The sequence below is a fragment of the Osmerus mordax genome, chromosome 12 (assembly GCF_038355195.1).
Source record: "Osmerus mordax isolate fOsmMor3 chromosome 12, fOsmMor3.pri, whole genome shotgun sequence".
Lineage (NCBI taxonomy): Eukaryota > Metazoa > Chordata > Actinopteri > Osmeriformes > Osmeridae > Osmerus > Osmerus mordax.
This window is the reverse complement of record NC_090061.1, coordinates 9996786-10012023: the sequence shown is the minus strand read 5'-3', so window position 1 is coordinate 10012023 and position 15238 is coordinate 9996786. Positions and strand designations below refer to the sequence as shown.

Here is a 15238-nt window from a genome sequence, read left to right as displayed (position 1 = left end):
CTAGAAGAACACACTTGCTATTCTGCTATAGAAACAAGGACAGAAAATTAACATACTCTACTCATATATTCTGCTCCACCCTCCTATCTATGTCCCCAATCATTTGCCCCTTTTCTCAACTGTGTGTTTGTGTGAATCTTGACAAGTATCTTTGTGAAACAAGATAGTGCTAACAAACAGGAAGCCAAGGCTTGTGGTGATGTCTGTGAATGTGTGCGTGTGCATGTGTGTGCGTGTGTGTGTGTGTGTGCGCACATCTCTTGCTACATAATTTCTTTGGGGCACGATTTAACCTTGACACCTTTCACTAACCCCAAATAATATCCAAAAAGTAAAGTAATATAGGCACCATTATCTGAAGTCCCATCAAATTTCCTCTGGCTGGAGTAGGTCAAACTTACTTCAACACAGAGGAGTCAGGTGGCTGAGCGGTGAGGGAGTCGGGCTAGTAATCCGAAGGTTGCCGGTTCGATTCCCAGTCATGCAAACTGACGTTGTGTCCTTGGGCAAGGAACTTCACCCTACTTGCCTCGGGGGAATGTCCCTGTACTTACTGTAAGTCGCTCTGGATAAAAGTGTCTGCTAAATGACTAAATGTAAACACAGAGGAGAGAAATCTTTTAAAACCGCCTTCGGCTTTGAACAGAGACAACAAACTGAACAATACCCATTTTTCACTTAGAGTGCAAAAACTGTGTCTACAGCCCACCAACTCTCAAAAACGATTCAAGAAGGCTTTATTCATAAGTTGTTCCTCTTATCTAAACCACTGCTCTTTGTGCCAAACCGAATTAAATTAGCGGACCATGGTTGAGTCCTCGTGGGAAGTTGCTTAACTCATCATCGCATTCCAGAAACATCAGAGATGTGTTGCTTATTTTGGAATAATCTGTAAATGCTGTGGGATGCATCTGTTTTCCTCATGAACAGAGCTTGGCTATGTGTCTCTCCCTGGAGAGAGCAGGAAGAATGATGGAATCTCATTACCACATGGCCAGTGTCATTATACAAATTAAGACTTTCCACTTACTCGCACTGTTCTAAAGTAACCTTTTTGAGACTAGGCTTTTCCATGGCCCTCGGCAGTTTACCGGGTTATAGAGGTTGAAATGACCCAGTCACATTGACGCTCTTCAGGAATAAAGATACATCCAAAGATTAGGTGCTTCACAAATACTGTATGCAAGTATGACTGAGTATGTGATATCCATCTAGGTCTAATTCTGCATTACAAGTACAACTCAAAGTCCTGTGTTGCCTCCAACTTCCCCCAACTAAGAGCCTAGTTCAAACAACATGAAAATAGCATTTTAATTGACCGTTAATTGATACAATTTGTGTAAACACCACACTACTAATGGTTGGTGAGGATCATTGACTTAACTGACAAAACGTCTCTTAAAAAGGGCAACCAAACAAATGCGAGGGCAGGTTCAATAGACACTGAGCTCATGGCGGACACAGATAGCACACCATTATCCTCTCCAGCAGTCTCATTAATGAATACTAAAAAGCACAATATGCTCTGGTTGCTTTCAGAAACTATGTCACAGACTACATTCTATGCCCATGTTCAATCCCCATTGTCAATCTAGAGGATACGATTACGCCACTAGTACAAAGGATGTAGGCCCAGAAGCCATATAATTTTAGTTAGTTCATTTTAATTTTCAAAATGGGCTCTTTGCTGATCCATAGCCAGGATAATTACCACTACTCACCTGCTATATAATTCTTTCTAGAACAATAGGTGAAGTTTTGTACAGCAAACACAAGCTTCTCCGAGGATGGTTATCTAGGAAATTACATTAAAAGGCAAAAAAACTCCCAAAAAGCTAGACAAAATAAAAGTCTCAGTACAGCATAGTGCATAGCCTATTGAGAGCTACAACCATGATGTTAGCACAACTGCACCACATGACCCTGCTGACTAAGTGAAGAGACACACCTTTCCTTTATGGCCCTAAAAATAAAGACTGCTCGCTCTAATGTAGCCTACTGGTGCTACTACAGTCCAACCAAAACAGAACAAAGCCACAAAAAGGCTTTGGCATCATGTCTGGTTTGGGAACGCAGAAGCAGCACCATGAATTCAGTGCAGCTCTGTTCTGGATCCACCTCACCCCCTTCTGCAACCCCCCAAAATAGCAGAGGCACATGATCTGATGTCTAGATCTCTGAGTCTTGAAAAAAAGAGAGAGAGAGAGAGAGAGAGAGAGAGAGAGAGAGATTACTCTGTAATGTCAGATTTCAAAGGTCTTAGTGACCTCTCAAAGGTAAAAATCCTCCTAGGAGAAGGAGACAGGGCATACCTTGCTGCCCAGTATGTATCAGTATGCCACAACCTGAGAAACAGTGAGTGACCTAGACACACAAGGCACACACACAAAGCACACACACAAAATATACTGTGTGTATGACTGACATGTGTATGTCTGTATATATGTATATATATATTACGGAATCAAGCCTTTAATCTTTCAACTGAATTTGCCATGTACATTTGTTCCTTAATGCTAATAAAGCCAATTGAATTGAGAGAGAGAGAGAGAGAGAGAGAGAGAGAGAGAGAGAGAGAGAGAGAGAGAGAGAGAGAGAGAGAGAGAGAGAGAGAGAGAGAGAGAGAGAGAGAGAGAGAGAGAGAGAGAGAGAGAGAGAGAGAGAGAGAGAGAGAGAGAGAGAGAGAGAGAGAGAGAGAAAGAGATACACTACTGAGAGAGAAAGAGAGAGAAGAGAGAGAAGTCCTTAGTAGTAGAAAACTTGCAGTCCCCTTCAGATCTGTGTGGGCCATGCCAGTCATATTACAGGTGCTGCCCCCAGGGAAGTCTAATTTGGCTTGTTCAATTCTACCAACAACCATACACCACTATCTCAGAGCCTTCAGTGAGAAGAGAAAAGACAAAAAAAAAGTTAGGCCTTGAGGGTTTGAGATATGGACCTGTGGAGGACATACAGGGCTGTTGTGGTTCCAAGGTCAGATGATGACAGCTCTCAGACTCCATGGGAGTTCAGGAGAGTCCTGTGCAGGTGATCAGAGGACAGGACAGAAGCCCGCAAGAGACAGGGAGAGGAGCAGAAGAAAGAGGTCAAAGGGGTATTTTGGGGAAGACAAACCGTTCAGCTTTTTTTTATTGATGATTACACCATACACCATTCAGGGCTGAATACCAGTGAATAGAAAAGAGGGGTTGTGCTGCTATGGTTATTGGGAGAACAGACCCATCAAAACTGGGCTTGTGCCAAAACTGACTCACAGCCACGACCGAGGAAGATGATCAACAGCCCAGACCAAACTAGACTTGTGTGGGCGTTAAGCTACATCAACATGTATTCAGTGCCCATCATAACTAAAAGCTAAGTCACTTGCTACTCAAGCTAATATGACAATAGGGTGATGCAGTGACCATGACACCAATGCTGGTAACAGCACAGATGAGTAATACTGTGTTCTGTCCCTCATTCTGTCCAATGTCCCAGCTAATCTGCTAGCGTTCAGTGAGCTTTAATGATATGGGTCATGTTGGCCATCCTGTGTCAGGATGGGCAGGGAGAAACTCCTGACTCGTAACTCGTAACTCGTAAATGTGATACAATACTTTCACATGGATAAGAATCCTAGAATGATTATAATCTGCTCCTACATCCTGGAAGTGTGAGGGTCCTCTCTTACCATAACATATTCAAACAGCCCTGTGAGGATGTACCACATCATGTTTACAAATATATTGTGGAAACTAAATCCATTGGTTCAGTAGTATCCTACAGCCATACACAGGTTTTTGACAACCAGAATTAATTTGTAGTTAAGTTAATAGTACATCCTTCCAACTGATAAGAGGACAACGGCTGCAGTTGGATCAGGTTTTTTGGGGAAGGAACACGCACACACACACACATTACACAAACATCCCTCAAAGAGCAACCCATTAAACATTAAACACACAGAGCAAGGCTAACATTCCAGACAGTCCACATCACACCTCTGTGAACAGTATCAGCTACCTGCAGTTTGGACCAACGCAAAGACCCTCCACGATCAACACGAAGACCTGTCACTGGGAAACAACTCTCTCATGTTGAGATGCTAAAATGTATGTGTTAAAGTATACACCTTACCAAGCTCTAGAACAGAGTTCTAGTTGGACTCAAGCACATTTTCAAATAAATAGCTGGAGGCTTTGAGAGCATATTGCTGACAGAATACCCAATGTGTAGTTGTGTATGTAGTTAAATAATGCAAAAAAGGACCTTCCCTGAGGCAAGGACAGCCTGCCACTCTCACATCCCCCCCACAATAATCTAACACTGATCCTACAAGGAGGACTGCCTGTGACACATAATAGAACTGCTTTTATTTCTGACTGCACAGCTCGCTCATTAAGACACAGTGTGATATTTTACACATCAACTTGTTGAGGCCTAATTACCCTGACAAAACATTGTGCTTTTAATACACACTCGGTCCTATTTGCTCAGACCACCATGTAGACACATGGCAGCAGAGCAGCAGCGCTAACTTGAGGGTAGGCATGCTTCTATTTTGATGAAAGGCTTTTAGAGTTATGTGGTTAACTTCCTGAATCACAAAAGTCAACCACTCTGAACCTAATCAACCATGAGATACACATTGTGCTTTATACATGTATCAAAGATGACCAGGCTGAATTTGCATGTTTGCCACCAGTCACAAGTATCTCAGTAGGCATTATGATGCAATCTTGAGTTTGCACCAATTGAGTTGTGCAACAGCAACAGCATCTCTGAATCAGCGCTGCAATGTAAAAACAAAATACTTAATCATGTTAACATCCTGGTAAACATCTTGTTTTCAGTTGTTTAGAGAAGTTTAAATGCAAACAGGCCGAAAACCAAACATCCACGACATCTTAAAAAACCTTCGAGACAGGACAAAATTCTTTAAAAGACAATCCTACTGACATTATATCCTAACATGATAATAATGCAAACTGATGTGGAATGGTGAATCAGCCAAATTGTCAAACTGTAGTCGTAGCACAGGACTTGTCGGGTGACACATGCTTGACATTGTGAGAGGCAGCATGGATGCAAGATGAGGTTACAGGTGGAATTTCCCCAGCCTCTCCTTACTCTCTGACGTCATGTCAGGTCAGTTCCAGAGCTGCTGCCTGGTGATTGTAGATAATCTATCAGAGGATGTGAAACTCAGGTGACAAAGCTATGGCTGTTGACTTTGGTCTCACAGAAAATACAGGAACTACACAACATTTCCCCCTACTGTCTTTTAACACAGAAACGACCCACAGAACACATTCTTCCTTTAAAAGGGAAGTACAGCAGTTTTGTTTCATTTTTTACCCACAAACGGTTCAATTTTTTTGTGTGAGTCACTTGACATGTTTTGGGCCTTGCACATTGTTTACATTGTATATAAACATTGCCATCTTGTGGTTAGTCAAATAACACTATATATCCTAAAAGGGATGATTAAGTAAAGGAGAATACAAGCTAACTCTAAATTATATTCATCATTAAGATGACAACATAAATTGAGCACAGGACATTCGAGATAAGGATAAATTCCTTTGATTCACTCACTTGCCTCTTTCAAGGCCACTGTGTGTAGTGTTGGTCAATTGTCAGCTCTAGTGGTGCTTTCAAAGCTGGCTCCATCTTCAACAATACAGGCAAATCAATATCCAGACGCCCATTAAAGCAGCACTTACGGACTGTAAGAAAAGCCTCAGACTGAGGCCAGGACACTGATAGGAGCCTTCCACAGAGGAAACACAAAGAAGCACAACTCTCCATTGTCTGTAGCCATGGTCACACTCCTCAGCTGTTCAGACTGCTGATGGTGACATCACTGTCACACGATAAGTACCAGGGTTTCCATTAGCCCAAGCCACAGAGACGTCTGTTCCCAGTGTGTAGAAACACAGAAGAATACTGCAACATAAGGCCTCCAGTTTTCATCCTCCCTCATCCTAATCCAAGCCCTGTCTCATGAAAATAGCTGTGGAGGTCACTCCTTCAGAGCCCACCCACCCCATAACACCTCCCTCAAGAGGATATAATTATTTTTCTAAACACACAAGTCGGAATACCAAGAGAACACAAGGCAGACAAGTATATTTAGAAGCACTTATTGAGGATAATTAGTTTCAGAAGACTGAGAAGCCCTGTCATGTGGTGCCAACCCTGGGATGGGTTGAGGGACGAGGGGGATCAGTAGGACCATCTGATCTCTCTCTCTCATGGACTGAACTGGCACAACCCCACCACCCACACATGTATTCCATGCCTTGCCCCTCCCTTGATTCTAGACAACAGCAACCACAGCTAGCCAATGAGATGTTTCAGCTCGCATGTCATAAGAGACTTGCATCTGAAGACAAACAGCTGGCAAACATTTAGATTAGCTATGGGAGAATACGGTGTTATCTCTTAGGGATAATTGTTCATTGGCTGTCAATCCCCAATACCTCAACAACAATAATGTTGTTCAACAAAAACAACATAATTTCCAGAAATGTAAACTCGTGACTTTCAGAACTGTGCTCACACTCACGAAACATAAATGGAGACTTGACCCTAGAGGCTCCACTGTCAGCGCCACACAACTGATACATTACGCTCACAGCATCAAGCCTGTCACATGCCAGCCATGGTAGAAAAGCACAATGACACAGCTAGAGTGTAGGAAAGCAGAGCAGTTGGTCAAATTGCTTGAAGGCTGCTCGCATGGAAGTTTCACTCCGACAGTTCTAGCTATCGAACATACTTTTGAATTAAGGTTCAAATAAGCCCAGTGCGAGTGTGTAGTCTGGATTCAAGGTTCGATGCTATTTATTTCAAATTCCGTAGTGTCGCATGGTCATTCAATTTAAAGAACGATGCCAATGTTATTAACAACTTATTCTAAGGATACAGCAGCCCTGACAGGCAACAATTGAGGGAAACGAATAAAGCTTTCATCCTACAAAACTTTTCGGCACAGAAATGATTGTGGAATAGGTGTTTTAAACAAATTAATGTTAAGTGCTTACCTTAATTTAGAATACCGTAGTTACAGCCCCATAAATAGGCGACAGTCGGTTCTTCATAACGGTGAAATTATACTATCAATGGTTAAATCGGAATCGATTGGTTTAAGGCTACTTGAAGAGTCTTCAGTTTAGTGAATGCTCCAAAATTATTCCTCTCATTTGAGCTAAGACCAGCACATCACCTACACAATGACCAGTCTACTGTTTCACTAGACTACTTTCGCGTGCCCGACATTAGGTTACATTTTTTCTTTACCGAAAGTCGATGCGTGGGGAATTCCTAGCGGTCACATTTTCCCTTGGAAATGATTGGCCAGTTTAGGGACTCTCACAACACGCAACTGCTACTACCTAGGCCTTCTACATACCCAAATATCAATTTTTATATAAATTCAAATAAAACCGGCACGTTTTTATCACAATGGGTCGTTTTAGGCCCCTGTTTTTATTATGTGCCCATGGGCGCAGTTTTGACCAGTTGGCTAAGTTAATTAAATATGGAAGCCTATTATTTACATGTGGTGTGGCCAATAACCAAAAATACATAGAGAGGTTATGTTCTACACACTGTATGGCTATAGCCATATGCGTTTCAGTTAGCCTGTGAATAGGGCCTAGGCTACCTAAAAGTAAAATGCTTAACTGCGCTTTTTATTATTAGGCGTTTGTTTGTAACCAATAAGCCTACCATTTGCAGGAATTGCATGAGATGCAAGTAGGGCTAATGATTGCATTCCTAGTTTATCGTTAGACCAAACATGTTGGCTGACAATCACGGTCATTCACCTCCACCTAGTGTAAATTAGGCATATATTACACTGGCAGACTTTTTGTTACTGCTTTTAGCTATTCAGTCAGATTACTGATTGATGAATGATTTAACATTCGACAGGAACAGAAGTATATCACTCCCCTAAGAAAAATAAAAGAGCAGTTCACAATGTTAGCGTGGAAAGTTAAGAAACCATTCGGGAAACAGTAAGCATACAACCACCCAGCAGCTATGACTCCTAAACAGATGACGTAATTTACAAGAACGTCACAAATTAACTGCAACAGCAAGGAACGTTGTGCAAGAAGCGGAAGTAATACGTCTCTCAATTTATTAAATTTGGAAACAGAAGGATTCATGAATTTATAAAAACATTTTTAGTTATATTTTAATAAAAATATTCACAGCTTAATTTGCCCCGACACACTTTCACATAATAATTAATTACTTGTTTAAACTTGGTGGTACCCTTCTACAATGGTATCTTCCTGTAGCTGTCTAGTCAACTAGCGGTGACAGCTGTAATAGCCTAGAGCTAGGTACAGGCTAACTAGCTAGAAAGCAAGTTGGATAGATTTTTCGAAAGGAATATTTACCGTGTAAATACTTTGTAACAAAACGTAACATTCATAAACACATGTTCAAGTTCTATATGCCAATTGGAGCATAATGTCAACACCAGCAAGACGTCGTTTAATGAGAGATTTTAAACGGTAAGCGATGAAGAAAAAAGACCCGGGGCGGCTAGCTAGCTAGCTGGCGCTGTGTTAGCTTGTATAAGCGAGCTGTTCAATATTTGTAGGCTATGTTTGCAGCTTGTTGAGATTATTAACTTGCTGACTACATATACTTGAATACTTGATACGTAGCTGCAGATTTTTGTAGACTGGACAGCTAATGTAGTTGTAAGCAAAAGAACTGTAATTCTCAGGCTTCAAGAGGATCCTCCAGCTGGGGTCAGTGGAGCCCCGTCAGAAAACAATATTATGGTTTGGAATGCAGTTATTTTTGGGTAAGTGATTGACATGACATTTTTAAAAGTAATGAAAAGTAATTATGTTCTAAACGTATTAACAATTCTGGCTTTGATTACTTAAGGTCATTAAGTTTCTTACTTTGGCTCTTTTCAAAGGGTAAGCTTGATAAGTACATTCTATCGATGCTTTTATCTTCCAACAGGCCAGAGGGAACACCTTTTGAAGATGGTGAGTTTTGTCTACAGCCTGTTCTGGGCTGTTCACTCACTCATGCCCTGGAATGTTATAGTGCGATGATGAAAACAAGTGGTTTTATAGGGCTAGGAGGGTAAAAGTGAGCATATAGTGTTGACCTTTAAAAATGTTGTATTTTAATGCAGAAAAAACATTTGGACTTGGATTATTTGCCTTCATTTACATTTTGCCCCCCCAAATGGAACATAGACCATTAACTTGTCATGTTTATTACAGGAACTTTCAAACTCACAGTAGAATTTACAGAAGAATATCCAAACAAGCCTCCAACAGTGCGATTTGTTTCCAAAATGTTTCATCCAAATGGTCAGTTGTCTACCAAGTCATTGACACACCATAATGATAAAGTATAATGTGGTACGGTATATAATGTACCATACTTGTGTGTTGTTTGTATTGGGCAGTCTATGCAGATGGTAGTATATGCTTGGACATTCTTCAGAACCGCTGGAGTCCTACTTACGATGTTTCTTCAATCTTAACTTCAATACAGGTATGGCTTAAATAATGATGAGTTATTACGGATTATATATCCCAGAGTTGACTAAATTGCTGAAAGTCAGTGCCAGAAAGCCACCATCAGTGATAATGTCTTGTGTTCCATGTTCTAGTCTTTATTGGATGAGCCTAATCCAAACAGCCCAGCCAACAGCCAGGCTGCTCAGCTATATCAAGAAAATAAGCGGGAATATGAGAAGAGAGTTTCTGCCATCGTCGAACAGAGTTGGCATGATTGTTGACCTCCCCACTGTTCTGTGTATGAACAATATCCAGCCTCAAATCAGAAGAAACAACTGAAACGTCTTACAAATGAGAAACTCATCATGCTTTGTATTCTTCTCCAATATGATTGTCTGTTCCATAGCCGTTGCTGAATTTGTCTGCCTGTTGTGTTGTGGTTGCAGCTCATACTAATCTACTCATCCTGGGGGGAAAAGTAGACTACATCTTTGTCAAATGTACCTTGTTATATCTGGGTTACTTGCAAATCATGCCACTATCTTTGATCTGTCACAAGGATATATATTTTCCATTTTACCAGAAAATGTGAGTTGGTTGGATGTGGTGTTGACAGATGTGTTTTGAATACATACAGATCCTTTTCTTATGAGTGCTTGTTGCTTTTTTAATAACAATATTTTGAGTTCTTTTTAGCCATTTTGAAGCTGTGGAGTGTGAGAACATAAAGTTTACTCATGGACCCCCCTACCCATCACTTGTGGCCTTTAGGGGGTACACCTGCCCAGGGTTGTGATGACATTCAATGTATCTGCCTTTGTAATCCAATGTATGGTTCTATATGAAGAAAAATTGCAAGTTTCTGATGTCTAAAATTCCCACTCAGAAAATTAAGGTGTTCCACCTTCATGCGTGTAACGCATATTGTTGTTGATTAACAACTGTTAATGTTATTTCAGATCATACTTTTTTCCATTGATGGCAATCATAATTTCTACCCAACATTCAGTTAACGGTAGCAGAATGGCTGCCCTGGTGTGACGCTTGTTCTAATGCAGTGTCCTCTTCAACTACATTTACGAAGGCATGCCTGTTTTCTTATAAAATGCATTGGTAACCCATGTAACAAACTGTACATTTTCTTGTAAATAAAATATACATCAAAAGTAGCCTAGTTTATTCAGGGAAAAAGTTGCGTGTACACGATTTAAAAAGGGGATGCAAGAAGATTCCGCTCCACCACATAAGTATTTTAATACACTACATAAACACTGGTACAATGATAAACCCCTGATAGAAGTCACATCTTCAAGTTGAGCCAGTTAACGATTATCAGGCTTACTTTATTCAGTTACTACAGCTGTGAAAACAAGCAGAGAAGTTAACTGTATCCACAAAGACCAATACAAGTGTCATTTCACATACTGGCATAGATCACAGCTTGCCCAGTTTCAATGTCCAGATCATCTTTAATACCCAAGGAGCCCACTTGAATTTGAAGGGTTATCCCCCCACCCACCATCCCAAGTAAAATAAAATTAAAAAAAGGATCTTGAAAATATTTTCTCTGTGCAAGTATTGTGAATGGTTCTGGATATTATAGACTACTGTGTGATGTGAGCAAATAGTTTCAAAAGTTAATCCCTCACATGTCCATTCCTCTGAAGTGATCTAAAATGTTCAAGCAAACTATTTACCAGTGGAACAGTAAAAACTGGATGGATTATTTTTTTGCCATAAAAATATACTATTGTGGGTCTTAAGATGATGATGATTGTTAAATTTATTACACTCTTCTAATGAAGCTTGCAAACCAGCAAAATGCACTTTCAGTCAAGCTGTGTTAATGTACATTAGACAGAGGATACAGTTGTGGAATGGCATGAGAGCAGGTAAAACAAAGACACCTGGAAAATATGTACTTGTATTAAAAAGCCCCCGCTGAAGCTAACAATGCTTGAGCAATTCATTCAGGGAAAGGAATGCAGAAACCAGATTTGTTCCCCTCTCTACGATTGATACATTTGTACAATTTCAAACCAACAAAAGTATAACACATGATGAACTGTGTCATTTGTTCGGTTGTAGCAATTATGTATAGTTTGTTGGAACTCTGCCATATCCAGTCAGTGAGAGGCCTGAGGTTTCACCAGTTCATATCGTCCCACCTGCCCTTCCTGCAGCAACTGGCCAATCAGCTGGTCTTTGTGCACTTTGCGGCTAACAATGAGAAAGCGTTGCCTGCCCTGTCCATATGACTTGCTCCGTAGTCCATACTTCTGAGATATCTGGTGAATTTGCTTGCGTTCATCATTGTTGAGCTCTGTTGAGAAGCGTAGGTCATCCTGGCGATCTGAGCTGACATAATTACGGATAATATCCTCAATATCCCGCTTGCCGAGCTGATGTCCAGGTTTGTCCATGTCCATACCCAGCCCCTCTCTAGAAAACTGCTCCTTGACTTTAATTGGCTCTGCAATGCCCTCCCCTTCGCGACCCAGTCCGCCACCCTTCCAGCCCATCTTGCGGAGTAGCTGATTCCCAATGTTGTCCTCCTTGATCTCCTGTCTCATGGACTCCTCTCCAGCACGGGCCAGGATTTGGTTACGGGAAATGGCGTCAGCATGACCCTCCTTCCTGAGGTTAGATTTCACCACAGCCTGTGTCTGTCTCAGTGTGGCCAGCGCTTGCTCTGCTGCAATGTGTTTAACCGTCTTCTTAGGTCCTATACCTGCAGCTACATACTGGCCTTCTAGATACACTTCACATCTCCAGCGATGGTCTGGGAGCACAGTGAACTTGTAATCAGCAGCTACCTTATTAAATTGGGCTGTGTCATTGATGATACAGATGGCATTATCAGAATTCTCTAGGATAACTAGCTCACTCAGGTGTTTCTTTCTACCACCATGCTGACCAAAACGGCCACCCTGGGGGTCCGAGTGATTTCCACGAGAAGATTGTTGTTGTTGCTGCTGCTGCTGCCTTGCTGCCTGGTTCATACGAAGCTTCCTCAGAGCCTCTTCGGCAGCTGTATGCTTGGAGGTCTTCTTGCTGCCTCGCGCCTGTGCCACCAGCTCATCCTGCAGGTACACACTGCATTGCCACGCACTGCTATTAGGCACTATGTCAAACTTGTAGTCGATTTTCATGCGATTGAAGGCAGCAGAGTTGTTGAGAATGCAGATGGCGTCATGAGCATTGTCAACGATCACAAACTCGGTCCAGTGCTTGCGTTTGTCAGGCTCATACTGCCCCTTGGAGCTAGGAGTCGGTTTATCTTCTGGATTACGGAGAGCCGGTAGAAAGGCTGGTGTAGGACAGTGCATCTGACACACCACTATATCACTGACCAAAGAATGTCGATACTTGCGCTGCACAACACGCACCTCCACTGGTTTTAAAAAGAGCTTGACTGCCTGCTCTGACGCACGGTCCCTGGCTCCATTTTTACTGCCCGAGTATCCAGTAGCAAGGTAAACACACTGGCATCTCAGCTCACAGGCATAGCCATCAGACGGTACTTTCCTGTTCTTTGGGAGGTCTCCTGGAGGAATATCCTTGAGGTTGACATAGATGTACTCTGGATTAGTCTTACAAGCCTGGATACTACGACTCAGGATGAAGTTGTAGTTGGGAGCATCAGATCCGCTCACGAACGCGGGGTCTCTAGAAGTGACAACCACAGAAGCTGCCACTCCTGAAATCAACCTTTGCTTCTCGTCCAAAGTAGCTTGGGATATAGCAAGGGGCTGCGAACAGCCAGTGACAGAGGAAGGTGTGGGACTGCTTGTTCCTGGGCTGCTGTAGACCCTGCTGAATGCCCTGCTGGAGGACGGTCTGTCCTGGTGCCCAAAGCCTATGCCTTGACGTCCTGAATCCCAGCCCCCCGACCGACTTCCCCCTCCATATCCATCCGATCTGTGGGCCTGAGAGTATGAATCTGAGTGCCGAGCGTTGTGGGCCTCATATCTAGCCGAGTAGTCCTGCTGTGTTTTTGTCATGTAGTTTGAGGTGGATCCCCGGCTACCATAACCTCCAAAACTGCTTGAACTACCCGTCGGTAGGTCTCTGTTTCTATCCCTGTCCCTGTGGTCTGCCCAAGAGTCAAAGCCATATGACGAAACCCTGTCAAATGCAGGTCTAACTGTTGAGGAGCTCTGAGCCCGACTGCTGCCGTAAGAAGAGTGGTCCAACTCCCGCTGCCTGGTGCTGCTGTATGTGTCACCCCTCCTGCGCTCCTTATCATTTTCCTTCTCATCATTGCAAGATCCTCCACTGCTACCACCACTGACAAAGTGTACAGGCTCAAACCTGGGTCTGGAGGCAAATTTGGATACAGGCATTTTCCTCATGGGTTCTTCTCCTACAATTAATAGAAAAAGAGTTAGAAAATAAAATCTGGATCTGAGTATTTTAGCAGCCCAATGCAAATATTGCATGCCTCTGGCTAACAACATATTTACCGGGCAAATTTGAAATTATAACATTACTCACTGCCATCTGATGAATTGGGTCTCTTTTTTGCTTCAGAACTTGGAACGAGCTCAAAGGAGGGCATTTCGCCTTTGTCAATGCCTTGTGCCATCTCCAGTACCTTACAAATCAAATCTGGGCCATACCTGGTCAAAAAGATCAAAAAGTATTTGCAATTACTATTACCTGGTAAATGAGAAGACTTGAAGGATCCACCTACATATCTGTAAGTGGAACAACACAACATTTAGTAGCCTAAATGCATAGTTCGGTTTTACAGCTAGCTAGATCCCTTAGGTTTCAATGTATCGTGTAAAATAACTAAGAGGTAAGTACAGGGTTATGACTCTTTAACTAGACATTGTTACCTGCAAAGCTTCATGACCACCGCTTTGCCCACGCACGGGCCACACACAACCCCGAACTGGGCTACAGTAGCTTAGCTAACTTGTTCGAACGGTGTTAGCATCATTAGGCCAGATAGTTTGCCTATAGACCCCGGACGATCAGAAGAGGTTAATTTACATAATGCAACTACACTTGCAGGTAGTTAAATACACAATAATGAAGCCAAATTCATAGCTAGCTAAATATACGTCACCAAATGTTTACGCTATATATTATAAATATATATAATATTATGCGTTGGGGAGTTAGTAATACAGCTAGCAAGCGTTAGCATTCAAATCCTCGGCGACATGACGCAGGCTGCAGTGACAGATCAATTCACTGACAATAAGACAATCATTTAGCAAGCGAAATACTCAAGCTCCCGTACAATCTTCGTCGGTTGTAATGGAGCTTGCAACCAGCAAATTCGCAACCAAAACAAGTCAGTTATGTGAACGTAAACTACAAAATGCTCGCCAGAAGTGACGCAGTAGCTAACGTTAGCTGTTCTCGGAGATGGATTCTGCTGCTGCTAGTAAAGAGCAAGCACATCATCATTCAAAAAAGCCTACCCAGCATTAGCCGATACGTACGGGAATCGCTAACGTTGTCTGGCGGTATAACTACATCTGTAATGTGTTCTTTAGGCACTCTAAATACCTCCAGGTTCGACGTCTCTGTCTGCCCTTGGGTTAGCCAATGCGTATTTCTTGAATGACCCGTTGTATGTGACAACAAGCTTGCTTGGTAGCCTCGCAGAGAATCTGCCTCCTCGCTAGCTGCTAGCTAGCTAGTTTGCCTCACTTCTTCGGCCTCGTTGACTTCGGTAGAGGATGATGACATCCGCCGTCACTAGTCAACTGCGCGCCGACTACATTTTG

At 42.3% G+C, this 15238-nt stretch overlaps 3 protein-coding genes across 3 annotated transcripts in view; 1 reads left to right on the top strand and 2 right to left on the bottom strand.

The window, feature by feature from the left end:
• elf1 (E74-like ETS transcription factor 1) overlaps positions 1-7176 on the bottom strand; it is a 33356-nt gene extending 26180 nt beyond the window's left edge. Inside the window, exon 1 of the mRNA XM_067247676.1 lies at positions 7029-7176. The gene's annotated coding sequence lies outside the window, so the exon portion shown is untranslated. The remainder of the gene's footprint in view (positions 1-7028) is intronic.
• Positions 7177-8343: 1167 nt separating this feature from the next.
• On the top strand, positions 8344-10650 carry ube2a (ubiquitin-conjugating enzyme E2A (RAD6 homolog)). The gene is made up of 6 exons (XM_067247506.1): positions 8344-8513; positions 8732-8812; positions 8980-9005; positions 9249-9338; positions 9437-9525; positions 9644-10650. The coding sequence occupies exons 1-6, from the start codon at positions 8470-8472 to the stop codon at positions 9770-9772; spliced, it is 459 nt and encodes a 152-aa protein (XP_067103607.1). The 5' UTR covers positions 8344-8469; the 3' UTR covers positions 9773-10650.
• On the bottom strand, positions 10648-15182 carry nkrf (NFKB repressing factor). The gene is made up of 3 exons (XM_067247505.1): positions 15018-15182; positions 13989-14113; positions 10648-13857 (listed from the first exon to the last, which is right to left on the bottom strand). The coding sequence occupies exons 2-3, from the start codon at positions 14077-14079 to the stop codon at positions 11618-11620; spliced, it is 2331 nt and encodes a 776-aa protein (XP_067103606.1). The 5' UTR covers positions 14080-14113; positions 15018-15182; the 3' UTR covers positions 10648-11617.
• Between the last annotated feature and the right edge of the window lie 56 nt (positions 15183-15238).

Coding starts and splice junctions, on each gene's coding strand:
- ube2a (XM_067247506.1), top strand. CDS start 8,470: ATGTCAACACCAGCAAGACGTCGTTTAATGAGAGATTTTAAACG. Junction 8,514..8,731: donor TTAATGAGAGATTTTAAACG/GTAAGCGATGAA, acceptor TGTAATTCTCAG/GCTTCAAGAGGATCCTCCAG. Junction 8,813..8,979: donor TGGAATGCAGTTATTTTTGG/GTAAGTGATTGA, acceptor ATCTTCCAACAG/GCCAGAGGGAACACCTTTTG.
- nkrf (XM_067247505.1), bottom strand. CDS start 14,079: ATGGCACAAGGCATTGACAAAGGCGAAATGCCCTCCTTTGAGCTCGTT. Junction 13,858..13,988: donor ACCCAATTCATCAGATGGCA/GTGAGTAATGTT, acceptor TATTAATTGTAG/GAGAAGAACCCATGAGGAAA.